The sequence below is a fragment of the Danio rerio genome, chromosome 16 (assembly GCF_049306965.1).
Source record: "Danio rerio strain Tuebingen ecotype United States chromosome 16, GRCz12tu, whole genome shotgun sequence".
Classification (NCBI taxonomy): domain Eukaryota; kingdom Metazoa; phylum Chordata; class Actinopteri; order Cypriniformes; family Danionidae; genus Danio; species Danio rerio.
Window position 1 is genome coordinate 23,386,717 of NC_133191.1, and position 20,041 is coordinate 23,406,757.

The 20,041-nt window shown below is 35.9% G+C and overlaps 2 protein-coding genes and 2 long non-coding RNA genes across 5 annotated transcripts in view; 3 read left to right on the forward strand and 1 right to left on the reverse strand.

Annotated features, from left to right (window-relative positions):
- Nucleotides 1-20,041, forward strand: part of LOC137487900 (uncharacterized) — a 1,155,393-nt gene that overhangs the window by 999,358 nt on the left and 135,994 nt on the right. The gene's annotated exons all lie outside the window — the stretch shown is intronic.
- The window catches only part of LOC141378084 (uncharacterized), a 361,025-nt gene that overhangs the window by 135,471 nt on the left and 205,513 nt on the right, over nt 1-20,041 (forward strand). The gene's annotated exons all lie outside the window — the stretch shown is intronic.
- On the reverse strand, nt 751-7,523 carry LOC137487899 (uncharacterized). 2 transcript variants are annotated; one of them, XM_068214118.2, is made up of 8 exons: nt 7,310-7,523; nt 3,701-3,813; nt 3,036-3,161; nt 2,908-2,935; nt 2,744-2,800; nt 2,297-2,344; nt 1,352-1,430; nt 751-1,221 (listed from the first exon to the last, which is right to left on the reverse strand). In XM_068214118.2, the coding sequence occupies exons 1-8, from the start codon at nt 7,515-7,517 to the stop codon at nt 1,188-1,190; spliced, it is 693 nt and encodes a 230-aa protein (XP_068070219.2). In that variant the 5' UTR covers nt 7,518-7,523; the 3' UTR covers nt 751-1,187. The 2 variants fall into 2 exon arrangements, with proteins under 2 accessions (XP_068070219.2, XP_068070218.1); XM_068214117.2 differs by lacking the exon at nt 2,297-2,344 and having other exon boundaries at nt 1,086-1,221.
- Nucleotides 7,474-20,041, forward strand: part of LOC108179599 (uncharacterized) — an 81,036-nt gene continuing 68,468 nt past the window's right edge. Inside the window, exon 1 of the long non-coding RNA NR_170114.1 lies at nt 7,474-7,518. This is a non-coding gene — a long non-coding RNA (uncharacterized lncRNA). The remainder of the gene's footprint in view (nt 7,519-20,041) is intronic.

Below are 20,041 nucleotides of genomic sequence, written 5' to 3' on the forward strand. Positions count from 1 at the left end.
AAACCCATCCATTCACTCATTCACACACACACACATACATACACTATGGACAATTTATCCTACCCAATTCACCTGTACCGCATGTCTTTGCACCGCGGGGGAAACCGGAGCACCCGGAGGAAATCCATGCAAATGCAGTGAGAACATGCAAACTCCACACAGAAACGCCAACTGACCCAGCCGAGGCTCGAACTAGCGACCTTCTTGCTGTGATAATATAATATAATATAATATAATATAATATAATATAATATAATATAATATAATATAATATAATATAATATAAGGCGACGCAGTGGGTAGCACGTTCGCCTCACAGCAAGGCGTTTCTGTGTGGAGTTTGCATGTTTTCCCTGCATTCACGTGGGTTTCCTCTGGGCACTCCGGTTTCACCCACAGTCCAAAGACATGCGGTGAAGGTGAATTGGGTAGGCTAAATTGTCCATAGTGTATGAGTGTGTGTGTAGATGTGTGGATGTTTCCCAGAGATGGGTTGCGGCTGGAAGGGCATCCGCTGCTTAAAAACTTGCTGGATAAGTTGGCGGTTCATTCCGCTGTGGCGTCCCCAGATTAATAAAGGGACTAAGCCGACAAGAAAATGAATAATATAATATAATATAATATAATTTGTTACAATAATGATTATATTGCATGTATTTAAATGGCACTGCGATTGTATCACTCTCTGTGTCTTTCACTCCAAAACTGGTGTTTGTCTAACCAGTAAGGAATAGAAAACTGGTAGTGGTGTTTTATTAGTTTGACATTTAATATTGACTAACTTGAAAAAATAACAATTCAGAAACTTGTTTATACCAAAGTGATTGCATTTAAAACCCTCACTTGTCATCACCTATTGGTTTAAATAAAAAAAAAGCTGTAGAAAGAGTCCTCATCAATTTTTAAACTTACAAACACAAAAGTGAATGATACAAACAGTGAAAAATCACAGTGTTGTTGTAATATAATATAATATAATATAATATAATATAATATAATATAATATAATATAATATAACATAACATAACATAATATAATATAATATAATATAATATAATATAATATAATATAATATAATATTTTTATTATAGTTTAACTTGTTGCCATGACTCCACGCCATGACAGCATGGCCTCTCGTGCTAAAATGTTTGTTACAGGTCTTGGGTTAGGCCTACTGTTCTTCTTCTCAACCAGGCTGCCTTTGTTCATCAGCTGAGGCTCTAGTAGGAGTAAAATTTGCAGTGATTAAACCAGGTTTTGATGCATTTTTTTTTAAATAAACATACTTCATAACTGTAAATTGTTAGTAGTTTTGCATAAAATAGTATTCATGCAATATGTATTAAATACCTCCTGTCAGCCCTGCAGATAAGGAGTGTCAAAGCAACAATGGTCAGGACAAAACCGACAAAAACAGCAGCTGTGCAATCTATAAAGAAGGGAAATTCACCAATTACATTTATACAACAAAGAGCACATAGAGGTCATGACACTTGCATGCATGATGTTTACTATAATGTAGAAAATTTTTGAATGGTCACATGCTAAAATAATAGAAATGATAATTATATTTGATAGGAAATACTAGGTAATATACTGTACTGATGACTCATGGTTTGCAAGTTTTACAATTTGTAATGCAGTTTTTTCACTTCTCACTTTATGGAATGTGTTCCCTCCCCCATCCTTGCTCAACAAATAATCTACTTCCTGTTTACATGTTTTCAAAATTTCAAAGATTATACTCTGACTTTAGTGCAGATCGGTGTGCTTCTTGTAGTTTTTGGTTGCGAGTTTGATTTGTTTGCAGACTAACATGCTCAATTTTGCAATAAATGCAAGTTTATTTTTGTAATCGTTTTTTTTGGAGTGGCTTGCAAAACAGGATTTTAGGGAAGGGTTTCAAAAGCTTCAGCATATCTAGAGAGAGAACTTTCCTTTAATTTTGCAGTCAGAGGTTCCATTACTTGACCAAAAACCAAATATGGGTATTATAACAGTTTTTTTTTACTTGTTTTACATGGAATTTCTCAACTTTATCCAAAGACCATGAAGTCAGGTAAGAAATAGTGTGCATGTCATTTGCTTTAAACATTTTTTGCAGCTATACTTCGATGGCAAAAAGACATTTCACTCTAACCAGGCAGTGTCTACACATGTTTAACTCTATATTTGTGCAATTTGTCACTCTGCACTTTACCCAAAGAGACAGAAGTACCTAAAAGTTTTTTGTCTGATCCATCCAATTGCTTTGTATTTGGTAATTTATCAGAGGTGTGTGCAGACTGTACTCACAGTGATGTCTCACTGATGAAAGCTGAACTGATAGCAAGGAGGACATATCTGTAAATATAATTGTTACAGACAGTCAGTACATGCATTTACAAAAGCACATCACCCCATACAGTACTATAACTACACCGTGAATTTCTTAAATTCTTTTTAACAGATATGAAAGTATGTTTGCTGCACACTTTACATTTAGGTTAACTCCAAAGCTGGCCTAAACAGAATTTAAGGTTATTTTATGCTAGTACTGCAAAAGCTACTGATTTTAGTCAAATTTATGACAATAGATAATATTGTGTTAATTATGTGATCATTTCCTCCCTCTTCAAGTATTCAAAACCAGCTGAACCAAAACAAATCCATATTTAAAAGTTGGTAACCACTGACTTTTTTATATATTTATTTGTTTAACTTTGTTTGTGTGTGTGTAACCCTCTAGATGGCAGACTTTACTTGTAGATGGTGGAGTAGTGTTAAAAACTGGATTGCTTTTTTCTGTGAAATTTGTGCCTGAAAGAAACAGAATTTGATGCCACTTTTATCTTATTTGCGTTTATTGTTGCATATGTTAAAGTTGAAAGCAAAAGCAAAGAGATAGAATGTAACATTATACTTACATGAGCAAGTGAGTTCCTTGGTGTATTTCTAAAGGAGAATCAAAATGCATTTGATTGGCAAATAAATACAGTGCTTCAAATTAAGAGAAGTAAAACTTTTCTCAGTTGATAAATAATAGTTAACTCACAGGACAAGTGACGTGAAATCTGACAGAACCAGGACAGTAACTGACAATGATTTCACGTTGCGTCACATTTTTGAAGGGATAAGAAAAGTGTGTTGAAAGTCCATCAAGGATTGCTGTGAACCATTGCTATAGGAGAGAATTGAGACATTTAATACTACTTTGCTTTTGTTTACAACTGTCTTTGGTAGAATACAAGACATTTTTGAACAATCATTGACGATTACAAAGTAAGGTGCCACTTCTACCCAAAATAGAAAATTTGGTTGATCACATTAAAAACAAACCTGGCTTTTATATACTATACATATTTCATATATAGCGTATTTTTTTCAATAATTTACAATGACATCACTGGATTTTTGGTTTAGAAGGCATACACGCATTTTTTTGGCAAAAGTCAGATATTGTGATCCATGTCTTAATTTCCATATCTCCATATAACGCTATCATTACACTCACTGAAAATGCTACTTCGTCGCTTTATAATGCTTTCATTTTTTTTTTAATAACTTTTTAACATTATGGTCTTAAATTTGATAATTATCCTAAAAAGTCTCATACGCATTGCAGTTACATAAAATTAAGTAGCGTAAATTGCTGCGGGGTTTGTCAAAATAAATTATAAAATAAAAATAAAAAAATTAATTATAAATTAAGAGATTTACATCAATGGTCCACTCAGCATCACATCGATGATCTTGCACGTTTACAGCCACATCATCAGGCAGCGGAAAGTAATAGGAGTCCACTTGTTGAATTCCAACACACGATTCACCTGCTGCGATTAAATAAAACATAAATGTAAAACAAAAGAAAAACTACTCTAATTCCATGCAGTATCATAAGGTTACTTACCAGTGTGGAAAATAATTTATTTATTATTTTTTAAATTAGCTTATAATACAATAAGATTTTATAAGGTAGTTGCAGATCCTTCGCAAGCTTTAAACGGTAGGCTATATTCCAACACACACACACACACACACACACACACACACACACACACACACACACACACACACACACACACACACACACATATGCAACAGCCTGCAAATACCTTTTATGTTTAATAATTTTAATGCAGTGGCGCCCCCAGAAAATTTTCTTACGGGTGCAGGGCTCGACAATAAGGAGTGCCCGATGGCTGCCCCGGGGCCAGCGTGCGAGACAGAATACAGTGTACAGAATGTTACTGGCCAGTGCTGCCTTGTTGCCATGCCAGATCGAGCCAGAGCTGCGTGCTGCGACTGTCTGTCAATTGTGTGCAAATACAATCTTACGGTGCTTTTTCACACATAGACGTTTGTTTCGGAATCTGTCTCGTTTCCCCCTTTAGCGCGGTTGTTTGGCATATATCCAGCAGTTGCGCTGGCATCGCGCCAAATCAATCAGTCCGAGATAGCCTATAAATAAGACGGTCTCTGTCCAATTGAGCGGATCGATTGTAGTGAGAAAACAAAACAATGCAACGACCCAGGCTATATCACAGTGTATTATGATTGTGTAATAGCCATATATACGGCTATATGAATAGAGAATGATGAGCAGGGCGAGATGTCTATCTTACCGGTAAATGCGAAAGTGAAAGCATGCTGAAATATTACCGAAAGCTGTTTATCCAGGCTGATCTCGGTTTATCCGTTAGGAAAATTGATTAGGAAATCGTATAACATGTTGTGTTAGGCCTGTTGTTTTGTTCATTTTCGCACTGACAGCTCGAAAGAAAGATCAACATTGATCTGCTTCGCGATCTGATGCAGTCTCGGTTCATATGCTATGTCTCTCTATAATTTAAGCCTAAAATGCAGAGTTCTAGCCAATGTTTCTTTAATAAATTGATTAATTCAATAGATAGATAGATTTTTACAAAACCTGACAATTGAAATGAGACTCTGTATGGGAAAGTCTGACCTCTGCTTTGTATTTGGTGACGATGTCTGTGGGTTGTTAAAATTAAAGTGCACATTTTCGCTTATAAAATATATACACAACTGGTCTAGGGGTAAGTGTGATTGTTAAATATGTTAAAATAAGCTTCTCCTGCTCACCAAGGCTGCAATTATTTTATCATAAATACAAATTTCGAAATGTTGCACTATGAAATATCTGTTCAAAAGTAGTTTATCATTTAATTTATTCATTTATTCCAGTGATTTTAAAGATGAATTTTCACCTTCATAACTCCAGTCACATGATCCTTCAGAAATCACTAATATTAATTATTATTATTGTTATTAATGGTATAGTATTAAAAGCAATAATGTCTGGAGTAATAATTTTATTTGAAACTACATACAATAAGAAAGCTGTTATTTAAAATTTTGAAAAATATTTAACAACTTAACATTTTTTACATTTAATAAACATAGCCTTGATGAACTGAAGATTTTTCCTTAAAAACATTTAAAAATTACCGTAAATATATATACAGAGTTATTAGTCCCCCTTTGTTTTTTCTTTTCTTTTTAAAATATTTCCTAAATGATGTTTAACAGAGCAAGGAAATTTTGATAGTATGTCTGATAATATTTTTTCCTCTGAGCACAGTCTTATTTGTTTTATTTTGGCTAGAATAAAAGCAGTTTTTATTTTTTTTATGAACTATTTTAAGGTCAAATTTATTAGCCCCTTAAGCTAATTGTTTTTCAGACTGTCTACAGAACAAACCATCGTTATACAATAACTTGCCTAATTCCCATTACCTGCCTAGTTACCCTAAGTGAAGCCTTTAAATGTCACTTTAAGCTGTATAGAAGTGTCTTGAAGAATATCTAGTCTAATATTATTTACTGTTATCATGACAAAGATAAAATAAATCAGTTATAAGAAATTAATTATTAAACCTATTATGATTAGAAATGTTTTTTAATAAATCTGCTCTCTGTTAAACAGAAATTGGGGAAAAATAAACGGGGGGCTAATAATTCTGAAATCAACTGTGTGTGTGTGTGTGTGTGTGTGAAAATTTTGGCAGGGCAAGTAAAAATCGGGCCAGGAGAAAAAATCCTTATCGTTGAACCATGGGGTGGCCAAGTAAGGCCACACTAAATCTTGGGGTGGCACACACAAAAAAATTATGAATTGTGTATAGATTGTGAATAATGAGTAATGTTATATTTTTGTCTCTGGTAAATGAAATAATGAAGTTTTAATTAATTCCATGAATTACTCTTGAAAAAATGCAATTTATTCCTTGAAATAATTCAGCAAGTACACGTGCAAACCAAATAAAAATCAATATTTAGTTTAAAAACAACTTTAAGGCAAGTTATTTTTCACATAGGCCTACTTTTATTGTACAAAATACAGTATACGTCATGTCTAAAATTACCGAAGATGAATGAATTAATAAAACAAACAAATGAACAAAGACATTACCACACCCACACACACACACACACACACACACACACACACGCACACACACACACACACACACACACACACACACACACTATACAGACCCTATTACTCTAATTTATTCATGTTCCCTTTTTGAGCCACAGTATATTAATACATATTCTTCTATTGATGTACGTTTTTGCAAAATACACCCACAATATCATTTTGATTTTGGCCTTTTAAAGTCAAACAGCAAAATAATGGAGTTACTAAATAAACTACATTCTAAAAAAATGATTTCAAAATGGATCTAATTATTATTTTTTGGGATTTGTGGTTTTCAATCAGATAAAACACAACTTTTTCAGTTCAAAAATAAAAATTTCTTAATAAAAAGTGTGCAATCTCAGTGAATCAGCTACGTCGATGGCGCTGATCAATCCACAATAATTTAGCGGCAGTATTTTATTTATTCATTAATTAATTTACTTGAAATATTGTGAATTTACGTTCGTAAATTTAAATTAATAAAATCAACAACTACATCATATTGGGGTGGTTTCAACGTGCTATCACTTATATCCATGACGTGATAGTTTTATTCGACATTTTGGATGTTCATTTATTTGCACGAATACGGCAATGACACTATAATACAGGATAGTTTATTCATTTTGTGAAAAACGAAAGAATGTCATGGGCTCTTGTTTATTAACGTCAAAATATTAAATAAAAAACACACACACACTCCCCCTCTCTTTCTCACACACACTCGCGCTTTCTCGCGCCTTGGTTATTAGTGAGCATAACAGTCACTCATCTTTTTCCATTATCGATAGGCCTACTCACTCACTATCAGTGCAAGCCATGTTACTTATCAAACGCATTTTCGTTACGGAATTCCAATAGAAAACATTTTACAATCTTACCTTTTCCCTCGATCACACTAAACCACTGGGACAAAACGAAAAACATTCGAGCGATCTGTTTCATCTTGGTTGTTTCCTCTGCAGCCACACATTGAATGACTGCCCGCTCGCTCGCTCGCTCTCTCTCTCTCTCTCTCTCTCTCTCTCTCTCTCTCACTTCCGGTGTGAGTGTTTGGGCACGAGAGGACGGGTGTGTGGGAGTGTGCATGGTGAGTGAAAGCGATCTGCTTCTATCTTCTCACTTTTGTCTTGCTGCTTGTTTCTAACTGCTTAATTTGTTTGACACCCTGTTGTTGACTTGTTGAGCCGTGTGCTGCTACTTATTGCGAGGGCAGTATGACGGCTCCACGGTCACAAGGGCTAAACAATCTAACGCGGCGTCATGGGGTGAAGGTGGCGTCCGCAGTGACAGTAGAGGATTGTTGTTTGGCGATAGGTGAAGTACGGTGGCCCAATAGTGCAAAACAACAACATTAAGATGAAAACGCTGCAACATGAACACAACAACATTAAGATGAAAACACAACAACATTAAGATAAAAATGCTGCAACATGAACACAACAACATTAAGATGAAAACACAACAACATTAAGATGAAAACACAACAACATTAGGATGAAAACACAACAACATTAGGATGAAAACACAACAACATTAAGATGAAAACACAACAACATTAAGATAAAAATGCTGCAACATTAAGATGAAAACACAACATCAAGATAAAAATGCAGCAACATTAAGATGAAAATACAACAACATTAAGATAAAAATGCTGCAACATTAAGATGAAAACACAACGACATTAAGATAAAAATGCTGCAACATTAAGATAAAAACACAACAACATTAAGATAAAAATGCAGCAACATTAAGATGAAAACACAACAACATTAAGTTAAAAACGCTGCAACACTAAGATGAATCATGCTGCAACACTAAGATGAAAAGCGCTGCAACTTTAAAATCACAACACAACGGAAATGCTCCTGACCACTAGGTGGCAGATAACGGGCAGTCGTGTGCCCATCTTAAGAGTTTTAGTTCAAAAGTTTCGTTTCATTTCGGACGTTGCTCTTGGTAGCAATCATGTATTGCCCATTTTGCGGGGCTTCACTTGACAGTTGCCCGTCATTCTGCAGCAAATGTGGAAAAAACATAACGTTTCTGAAAGGCAAAGTTCCTGATGGAAATGAGCCCAGCACCAGTGGAGGTAAGTTACAATGCTGTATTGTTTGTAGGGTCCTATGAATTTCATAAATCGTATCTGTCATGAAATCGAATAACGCGGTTTGTCACGGAATTTTCTTATTTTTTGATGAATATATTAAAATAGCGTTGTAACGTTACACCTCGTCAAAGCACGATCCCGAGGATTTATGTTAATTGGACATGCTGTTTGATTTCTAAAGAATGTTTTATTCTTTTTAATATTTAATGCAGATTTTCGTTAGCTGATTAATGTGACATGCAATAGATTTTTATGACAATGTTTCTGAAGCAGGAAAAACAGAAACAAGTTCTGTGGATTGCTTCATGAAGTACTATTGATGTTTAATTTTATAAAAACATTAAAATTTCCCAGAATATCAAATCTTAAAGTAATAAAAATCCTCATTCACAACTTGATTTAAATTTAATGTTACTAACTTACATTTAGAACTTCTTGTGGAATTTCTCGAGGTAATAATCATTGTTTTGGTCTGTATTAATAATATCTGTTTAATCAGAAGAAGTAATCGGTGTTCCACTGCCACCTAGTGGTTGGGAGCATTTCCGTTGTGTTACGTTTTTAGTGTTGCAGAATTTTTCATCTTAGTGTTGCAGCGTTTTCATCTTAGTGTTGCAGCATTTTTCATCTTAGTGTTGCAGCATTTTTCATCTTAGTGTTGCAGCATTTTTCATCTTAGTGTTGCAGCTTTTTCATCTTAGTGTTGCAGCATTTTTCATCTTAGTGTTGCAGCATTTTTCATCTTAGTGTTGCAGCATTTTTCATCTTAGTGTTGCAGCATTTTTCATCTTAGTGTTGCAGCATTTTTCATCTTAGTGTTGCAGCATTTTTCATCTTAGTGTTGCAGCATTTTTCATCTTAGTGTTGCAGCATTTTTCATCTTAGTGTTGCAGCTTTTTCATCTTAGTGTTGCAGCATTTTTCATCTTAGTGTTGCAGCTTTTTCATCTTAGTGTTGCAGCATTTTTCATCTTAGTGTTGCAGCATTTTTCATCTTAGTGTTGCAGCATTTTCATCTTAATGTTGTTGTGTTTTGCACTACTGGGCCACCGTAGTGAAGTCGTGGGGCATGAGCACATCATATCTGCTTCGCGAATGAACAGTGTCATAGTTGTTTTCCTCAGTACGGTGGAGAAAGCTAATGAATTGGTGGAATCTGGCATTGTGGTGGATAATCTTTTTACACCTGTACTTCCGCTATCCTTACCATCTAGGAAAGTTTTGTTATCAAATGTCCCGCCGTTTGTTACTGATGATACTTTAGTGAGAATAATGTCTCGCTACGGTAAAGTGGTGTCACCTATAAAGATGATACCGATTGGTTGTAAGTCCCCGCTATTGAAACATGTTGTTTCCTTCAGACGCTTTCTTTTTATGATTTTAAAGGAAGATGAAGAACTGGATGTGTCTTTACACCTTAAAGTTGAGGATTGTGATTATGTAATTTATGTCACAACGGAGAAAATGAGGTGTTTCAACTGCGGGGAAACAGGGCATTTAATTCGTTTATGCCCAAAAGTAAATGAGAAAAGATCCGAAAATGATAACGGTAGTGCTGGTGCGTCAACTGAGGCTGGCACATCAAGTGATGTGACGTCGGTAACTAAAGTTACGACAATCAATGAGAAAGATGAAGTGCGGCAATCTGAAAATGAGTCTGCTCAAGTGGAAAATTTAAAAACTGTGGTGGGAAAGAGCTCTTCTGATACTCCTCTCTCAAATCCTGATACACAGTGCAGTGAAAAACACAAAGACAACGTCAAATCTGATGTTTCACTGTCTAATGTGCGATGGAGTGACTCTGAATTAGAAACGGAGCAAAGTCACTTTAAAGTTCCTTCAAAGAGGAAAAAGGCTAACATTTTTCAATCTAGTAAAGCCAAAAAAACTGAAGTAGACGATGGTTGTAGTGATGATGGAATGGAGAGTGGCAGTGAGTCTTCTAGTTCAAGCATATGCTTGTCTCAGAATGACTGCTCCACTCGTAGTTATGAGGTTGATGAAATTAAACTCTTTCTTAGGGTTACAAAAAACAAAAGAGGGGTGGAAGTTTCTGATTATTTTCCTGACACGAAACAGTTTGTTGAGAAAACTAAACTATATACATCAGAAGGTTTGTTCACAGACAAAGAGAGATTTCGCTTAAAGAAGTTTGTGACAAAATTGCTGGCTGAGGACGTGAATGAAGGAAATGATATTGCTTAAGGGGCTAATAATTTTGTCCCAAAAATGGGTTTTAAAAATTGAAAAAATGCTTTTATTCTAGCCAAAATCAAAAAAAAAAAAAAAAAAAGACTTTTTCCAGAAGAAAAAATATTATCAGACATACTGTGAAAATTTCCTTGCTCTGTTAAAAATCACTTGGGAAATATTTAAAAGAGAAAAAAAAAAAAATCAAAAGGGGGCTAATAATTCTGACTTCAACTGTGTGTGTGTGTATATATATATATATATATGGTCTACAAAGATGTAACGTATTTTTAGCAATGGAAAAAAATACTAATGAAACTAGTGAATATTTATGTTTTTTAGTATACTTGTTCAAGTTCACTGAAAAAGTACTATAACATAGTACTAATATATACAGTTGAAGTCAGAATTATAAGACCCCCCTTAGAATTTTTCTTTTTTTTTTTATATATTTTCCAAATGATGTTAACAGAGCAAGGAAATTTTCACAGTATGTCTGATAATATTTTTTCTTCTGGGGAAAGTCTTATTTGTTTTGTTTCGGCTATAATAAAAACTGTTTTTAAGTTTTTAATAACCATTTTAAGGTCAAAATTATTAACCCCTAAATTTTTTTTTACAATAGTCTACAAAACAAACCATCGTTATACAATAAATTGCCTAATAACCCTAACCTGCCTAGTTAACCTAATTACCTTGGTTAAGCCTTTAAAAGTCAATTTAAGCAGTATAACTACAATCCAGTTCTATGAATCTGAGTCTTTCATTATACACACACTTATTAATGATTTACTGTCTCTCTCCTCCTCTCCCTGTATTTTCTCTACTGTCCTCGTGATAAAGAGTAGGCAAACAGCATAGATCAAATTGATTATAAAAGTATCTGAAATCACACACACTATACCTCTTCTCCTCTCCTGTCTCTCTCCTCTTCAGGGGCTTTCTCTTTCCTTTTTCTGTCTGTCTCTCTGATAAGATGAATCCAGTCCACGCTGCGCTGCCACTAGCCTTATCTGCCTGGTTAATGCTAGCTTACTCATCTAACGTTACCATAACATCTTCTTCTATACGCTCATTCTCCTGATCATGGGTCTGTTTAAAGTAGATGTGTGTGGAACATGCCTCGCTAAAGATGGCTCCTCTCCTATTTTTCTCTCTTGTTTGTTAAAATCCCCTTGTCCACTCATTTTTGATCTACGACAACTACCAGTCCACTCAGTTAAGTGCGGGTTATTTCAGAACTGACATTTCTGCGCTTGACCAATTACAGCATTCTGTTTAGTTAAAGAAAGTAAGAAAGGAAGACAAAATAAATATAATAATAATAATAATAGTTATATGTGAAAGCTATTTTTTTTTTTTTTTTTTGCTAAAAGAAAATATAGTTGTCTGAGCAATATAGTTTTTACAGAGAGGAAGGCACCTTTATAAAGACGTGCCATCTATTAAATTTTCTATATACGGGGGAAGTAGGGCTAGTTGCAGCAAATGATGATCACGAACAGTTCGGAAGATTGTAGATAACATTGTAGATACAAATTAATTTTATTAAGATGTTGCTAACATTTAACACCAGGTGGAAAATAACTGTTCATAGAATATAATCACTATTAAGATGCGGTTACACATATGAAATAGGCTAAACATTATTAAATACCCATGAGGCAGTTGTGACTTTGTCACATTTGCATTATTTTTAAAAAATGTTTCCTTCCTATTAAAAATAAAATATATTTCCAATCTAATTTGTAATGGGGCGAGAAAAGTAGCATGAGTTCAGCAGATGGTGGATTCGAACTGGGTTGCTTATTCGATCGCGTCAAAAGATGTTGCTGTGTGCTGTATGAGGTACGCCACGCACGCTGTAATACTGTACCGCTCTTTACTCATGTTGTCTCTGTCAATCAGGCATTGATGGGGGTAAATTGTAAACAGAGATGTATAGTAACGAAGTAGAACTACTTCACTACTGTACTTAAGTACTAAAAGGCAGTATCTGTACTTTACTGGAGTATTATTTTTTTCTCCTACTTCCACTTTTACTTAAGTACATATTTTCCATGATTTTAATACTTTTACTCCGATAGATTTTTTGTGTGCTGCATCGTTACTCGTTACTAGGGGTGTCAAAATGATTGAAATCAGTTCAGTAATAGGTCATAACCGGTTATTACGTGATGACGTCATTTATCTCCTATGCGCGATGTCGCAATACTATGGCGAAGGACGGAGGCGCGAGGGCGAGAGAAGGCGGCACAGCATACCAGCCGCTAGTTTACTATTACCCCCTGCCTATCTCTCGCTCTCTCACTATGGACATCTGACCCGCTGGCCAGTTTGTAAGGTAACTTTTCCTCTCTTCTTAGCTGTTAAAGCTGTTGATACAGACATGAGCGTGCCTCATGTGCAATTAAGTTTTCTCCACTGTGTCTATTACCCGTGATAATCGCGTATTTTTCCCGCCTTTGGTGAACAGCGCTTATATTTCTAAAGCCCTTTCTGTTGAGGACAATAACCAGTCATAGCCGTGTAAGACCCGCCTGTCAGCGCTCAAAAAGCAGGCGGGATAATATTGACATGAGTTTATTAGCTTTAAATGCTCGTGCTGTCTTCTGTGCATGAGTTTTGTTTGATACATCCAGAAAGAGTGTTTTCTTTGAGCAGGTCAAATTAAGGACACAGTTCGTATATCTGACTGCTGTATTAAAGGACAAAATTTTATTACAAAAAAACCTTTAACTGTCACACCAAGACAAAAGCAATAGAATTTTTTTTGATTGCATTTCTTAACTCCTAATGTCGCTAGTTAACACAATCAGTGCATTTTTATTCAACACATCACATTATTTCTAAAATATCAGCCTTTACCAAATGGTTGAGATGTTGGTTTATGGTAAAAGTACCAGAATTAATAAATATACTACAGAAAATATGAACTGTAAGACCAATTTCATTAAAAACATGATAAAAATAAATAACAATTATTACTAAATCATAGCCATAAGCCATAAAATATTTCAGATTTTCATTTAACACAGTAATACACACATTTTCCTGTTTTTTTACAATACAATCAAAATCAAGTGAATTTGTGAAGCAGGATTTAGTTTGCTTGTTTAGTTTAGTTTCACGAGTGCTTTCAGAAGACAGAACTCCTGTTCATTGTGGTTTTAACCAATCAAACTTCAAAACTCCCAAAGTGTGAGTGTGTGTTTGTGTGTGTGTGAGTGAGATTGAATAATGTGTGAGTAAGAGAAAACAACAGTGTGATTGTACCTGTGTGTGCGTCTGTGTGTGTGTGTGTGTGTGTGTGTGTGTGTGTGTGTGTGTGTAAGAGAGAGTGTAAAAACAATTGCAACCTATGTAATGTCCCCACAATTCACAAAAATGTGTGTGAGAGAGAGATAGAGAGAGAACTGTGTGTGTGAGAGTGTATGAATGTGTGAGAGTGGGGAGAGAGTGGGAGAGAGTGTACATTTAGGTGTGTGCAGGGCAGTGTGTGTGTGTGAGAGAGAGAGAGAGAGAGAGAGAGAGAGAGAGAATGTATGTGAGTGAACATGCTGAATTATCTCATCAGTGAAGGCATTTTCTGGTAAAAGGGCCTGACGATGTGAGTTCTTGTACCATAGAAACTATTTACAGAGAAAAACAGTATCATAAGCCATGTTTCTTTTCGTTCTGCTTAATCAAGTACCCCAAAAAAGATATTTAAAATAAACAAAACAGTTAGTGTATTTTGACTGCTTTCTTTAATAACTACATTACACAATACTTGTACTTTTACTTTCAGTACTTGAGTAGTAAATGTTGAAATAAACTACTTGCAATACTTAAGTACAAAAAATGTTGAATACTTTTGTACTTCCACTTAAGTATGGTGCTTAAAGAGCACTTCTACTTCTACTCAAGTCAATTTTTGATAAAGCACTTGTACTTTTACTTAAGTATGGGTCTCTAGTACTTTATACATCTCTGATTGTAAATATAGCTTATTCCAACTAGGTGTGCTATTTGAACTTAGCCTGAAAAGACACTCCGAAATTATCCAAATTTCGAATTACTCCGAAATTATATACACGAAAGTAACAATTCAGTTCTTTAAATTCACAAATTAAGTTTTTGATAACAATTAAAATTTCAAAGTTAAATTGTTCATTCTGGGTGAAGCAGTGGCGCAGTAGGTAGTGCTGTCGCCTCACAGCAAGAAGGTCGCTGGGTCGCTGGCTTGAACCTCAGCTCAGTTGGCGTTTCTGTGTGGAGTTTGCATGTTCTCCCTGCCTTCGCGTGGGTCTCCTCCGGGTGCTCCGGTTTCCCCCACAGTCCAAAGACATGCGGTACAAGTTAATTGGGTAGGCTAAATTGTCCGTAGTGTATGAGTGTGTGTGGATGTTTCCCAGAGATGGGTTGTGGCTGGAAGGGCATCCGCTGCCTAAAAACTTGCTTCAATTAATGAAATTGTTCATTCTTGATATCAGGAATTGGAATTAGAAGGAATATAAATAAAAATAGGAATAAGAAGTCTCTTCATTATGAATGCTTTTTTTTTTTTGGGGGGGGGGTTATTTTCATAAAAATTTATGGTTAATATGATACTAGTAGTGCTAGTATACTGTAACTGCTGGTGTGCAGGACTTGAGGTGGAGACATACATTTACTATTAAAGACTCAGCAAAAAAATGTTTGGGTGTTAGTATCAAATTTTGCAATTAGAAGACACAATCATAAAAGCTTTAGGTCTTTCATCTCCAGCAAAAAGAATCAACTATTTTCCGATGTCACCTACTTCTGTTATTCATCAAAACTTCTAATCAAATGCTTTTTAGTATTTTATACGTCCCACAAGCTCTTTAAGATGCTTGCATGCTGAAATTAGTCATTAATTCAAACTTTATGGAGTGTTTAAACTAAAGATTCACTGTACATTTACAGATATATAAAAATAATAGATGGCATTCACTGTGCTGATCTAAACTTCTTATAAGTTGTTTTGGAAGGTGCTGTATGCAGAACTTCTCTATGGCAAGCCCAGAGGGGGAAAATCATTGCACTCAGCATACAGGAAACTAGGAGGTTCAAAATTAAATCTGTTACACCTAAGGTATTCAGTGATTAGTAGAACTCCTAGGGATACAGACAGTAGTCCCTTTCACACAGTGATACCGGTAAATATAAGGAAAATTTCTGGAACGACTTTACCGGTAAATTAAAAAAAACGCTGTTTACACAGGCGAGGATGTTATGGAATTTTTTCAGAAAATAGCATTCACACATCCATTCTAAAATTCCGGTAAATTCTGACATCATTAACCAGAAATGAGCTCTAAACGGCTACGCTTCTTGTATTTGTAAACATTTGACTACATCACAAACTCTGTGGATGATCAGTATTTTGAACAACTTCGATGAAAACATATAGAGAAACACTTCATGTCGAGATGTACATGTTATGTGTGTATGCTGGCGCTCATGGGCTGTTTCATGGGCACACGCAAAGCTTGAAGGTAAACAAAAAGCGAATGCTTCTGACTGTTCTGATTGGCTAAAGCAGATGTCTCACGTCAGCTTGTTCTAGACGTGCATCCGCTCTTTCCGGCAATCTTCCTTTTGTGTTCACACAGCGCAGCATTAAGGCAAATTACTGTTAATGTTACAACTTCTCTTTCCGGAAAATAGCCAGAACGAATTTACCGGTGTTTTCAAAAAGGGCCTGTTCACATATACACACCTTTCCGGAAAATTGCTGGTAATTTTCCGGAAAGGTGTGTATGTGTGAAAGGGGCTAGTGACACTATAAATCTAACTTTTTGTGTGTGTAAGTGAGTGAGACTCTATTTTTCTTATTATTATTATTATTATTATTATTATTAATTGTGGCTGTGCCTTTGAATACAAATGCACATTTCAATGCACTTCATGGCACCTTTAATGAGTTGGTTCACCCAAAAATGAAAATAACGTTATTATTTACTCTATTTCTATGCCCTGATTCCTTTGTTCCCTTTGGGAAGGAACTCTGAGTTAAGGAACTCTCACATGTGTCTAGAATAAACAATTTTAGGAGATCGCCAGATGATCAATCACTCTGAAGAGTAAGAAAATGGGCCAATGAATGCCTTAGTTGGCAGAGTGCAGCTCTGCAGGTGATGCCCATTAAGCCTTATAAGATATAGGCAGCAGCTGTAGGAGAGAGCTTCAGATTCGCTCACAGAGAAGAGATCATCTGCTACGCTGATTTTCAGAGTCAGGCCCCGTTTACACTAGTATGTTTTAGTTTTAAAACAGCGTTTCAGAATGAAAATGATCTGCGTCCACACTATCGTTTTACCCAGCGTTTCTGAACAGCTCTCTGTCCACACCAAAATGCTGAAAACGCACATCACGTTACCACACACACACTCTCGGGCAAACGCTGCAGCATTTCTACCCAGAAGAGAGCTGTGCTGGTCGGACTGCTCATCATCCAGGTGAAAAAAAAGTGCACTAAAATACACTTATTTAAGTATACTTTGTACACTTTTCAGTAATGTACTAAAAGTGCTCTATTTTCGCACACTAATTTTGTACTTAATGTACTAAAAGATAGTATTAAGTATATGTTAAGATAAACTTAATCCCATCTACCACTAAGTGTACTTAACTGTGCTATTTTGAGACACACTGAAATTTAACTAAAATGTGCTTTTAACATACTATATCTGTATTAAAAAAAAAAAAAAAAAAATATATATATATATATATATTTATTTAGTTACAACTAGAAATGCACTTGAACCCTAATTTTAAACATTTATAAATACATTTAAGAATAGCTTAAAGCATAATAGTAATATATTTAAAGAATATACAAAATGTGAAAGCAGTGTGCTAAAATACACTTTAAGTATACTTTGTACACTTTTCAGTAATGTACTAAAAGTGCTCTATTTTCGCACACTAATTTTGTACTTAATGTATTAAAAGATAGTATTAAGTATATGTTAAGAAACTTAATACCATCTAAGTGTACTCAACTGTGCTATTTTAAGACACCCTGAAATTGAACTAAAATGTGCTTTTAACATACTAATATATGTATTTTAAAAAATATGTTTAGTTACAACTAGACATACACTTGAACCCTAATTTTAAACATTTTAAATATATTTATGACTAATTTAAAGTATAATATTAATATATTAAAAGAATATATACAAATTGTAAAAAAGTGTGCTAAATACTATATTAAAAGTGCTCTATTTTTATTTTTCAACTAATTTTTTATTTAATGTACTAAAAATTTGTATTAAGTACATTTTAAGATAAAATTAAGTACATCTAAGTGTACTCAACTGTGCTATTATGAGACAAAATGAAGCTGATCTAAAATGTGCTTTTAACATACTAAACATTTATTTAAACAACATATTTTGAAGGGATCCCAGGTTAAAAAAAAATAATTAAATGCAACTAAAATACACTTAAATACCCACAAATACATTTTTAGTACATTGTTATTTTTTTGTGTTCAAATAAAGTTTGATGGTTTTACTCTATAAATATACTAATTAAAAGTATGTTTATACTTCAGTAGGACTTTAGTACATTTGACAAAAGTATACCAAATACCAGTAATACTTAAATAAATTTTTAGCGTACTACAATAAAGTACACTACAGAAAAAAACATCCAAAACAGTTGTATTAGTGTAACCTGAGGAATGACACAAACAACACCGATAGGTTCCACGTGCAGGTTTAATCAGTGGTCAGGCAAGCAATGGTCAATACAGGTGCAAACAGACATGCAAGGGAAGCCCAGAATCGTAGTCAAAGGATCAGGCAAGTGGTCAGAAGGCAGGCGGCAGATTAAGACACACGGGCTAACAAGGCTAGGGTCAAAACACAGGAAAACAAGACTAGGAAACGCGTTGTAGTGTTACTTTACAGTTAACAAGACTCGGCAATGTGAACGAGTGAGTGTGTTGCTTAAATAGTGTGGGCAATTAGTCTCTGACAATCCTCAGGTGGTGCTAGTGTAATCATTCTAGATGAGGAAGCATGTGTGAGTGTGAGCGGAGTGCATGTATGAAAATGTAGTCCAGAAATGGCGGAATTGTAGTCCATGGTTATTGTGAATGAAGTTATCGTGACAATTAGTGTGTCTTTCAAAAGTGTGCTTTAAATGCTTTAAACATTAGTTGATTTTTAGTACACTGTTTACATACTAATCTGCAGGGTGAGTCCACTGTGGGCATTTGTGTAGGTTTTTTGAGTCTCTCACAACCAGAGCCAACACAGTTGCAGGCCAGGCTGCCTTTGCTATGCACGCTATGACCACCTACCAGCACTAGCAAGTGCAGGCACTGGCCAAGTTGCACAAGGACAGTTCCTCCAAAGGCACTATGCAAAAGCTCCCCACGGCGACTGATTATGCTCTTATGACCACCAAGTCGGCCGCTTTTGCCCTGGGGAGGATCATGGCCACACTAGTGGTCCAGCAATGCCACCTCTGGCTGAACCTGGCCGATATGCACAACGTTAAGAAGGCTCACCTTCCTAACATGCCCATATTCCAGACTGGCCTGTTCAGTGAGAGAGTTTATCAAGGAGTTCTCTGCAATGAAGGTGCAGTCAAGCATGATGGGTCAGGTCATTTACCAGAGGACTTGTATAACTGCTCCTCCCACAGGCCCATCCACTTCTTCAGCTCCTTGCCGGGGGCATCTACCTGCAGCTTCAAGACCTGCTTTGTGTCTGCAGCCCATTTTACCGGCTAAGCGACATCACTAAGACCCCCGCAGGCAGCAGATGTGCCTGCCAAGTCTGTCAAGTCCTTTAAATGGACCACAAAGCAACCCTAAGTAGAGGGGACCACCTGGAGAAGAGGGGACCTGCTGAAGGGCCGAGGAACATCCCTGACCAACATCCAGCTGTTGGCTAACTGGCTGGCGGCACCCAAATTGTCAAAAATAAAAGAGCAGAATTTCCTGTCTTTGGGTGTGCAAGCCCGAGCACTGTCAGGCTGGGACATGCTGCCTTCCAGGTCACAGTGTAGGTGTACTTCGCCAAAGGCTTTAAGGGTGTCAGAGGTTGGGCTCCTTTCTCTCAGTTCTCCAGCCTTGGGACGCACTGCTTCCCAAGGTGAGCATTCCCATCCTGGGCTCCCCTCTGCTGGTGCGACAACAATTGTGCTGATGATGCCATTGGCATTGGCTCTGCCAACTTGGTCAGCGCTGCCTGGCCTATCACAGTGGCTCATTTGGACAACCAGACTTAGCTATACGATTGAATTCAACAAATGACCCCCCAAGTTCACGAGGACGTATTTCACAA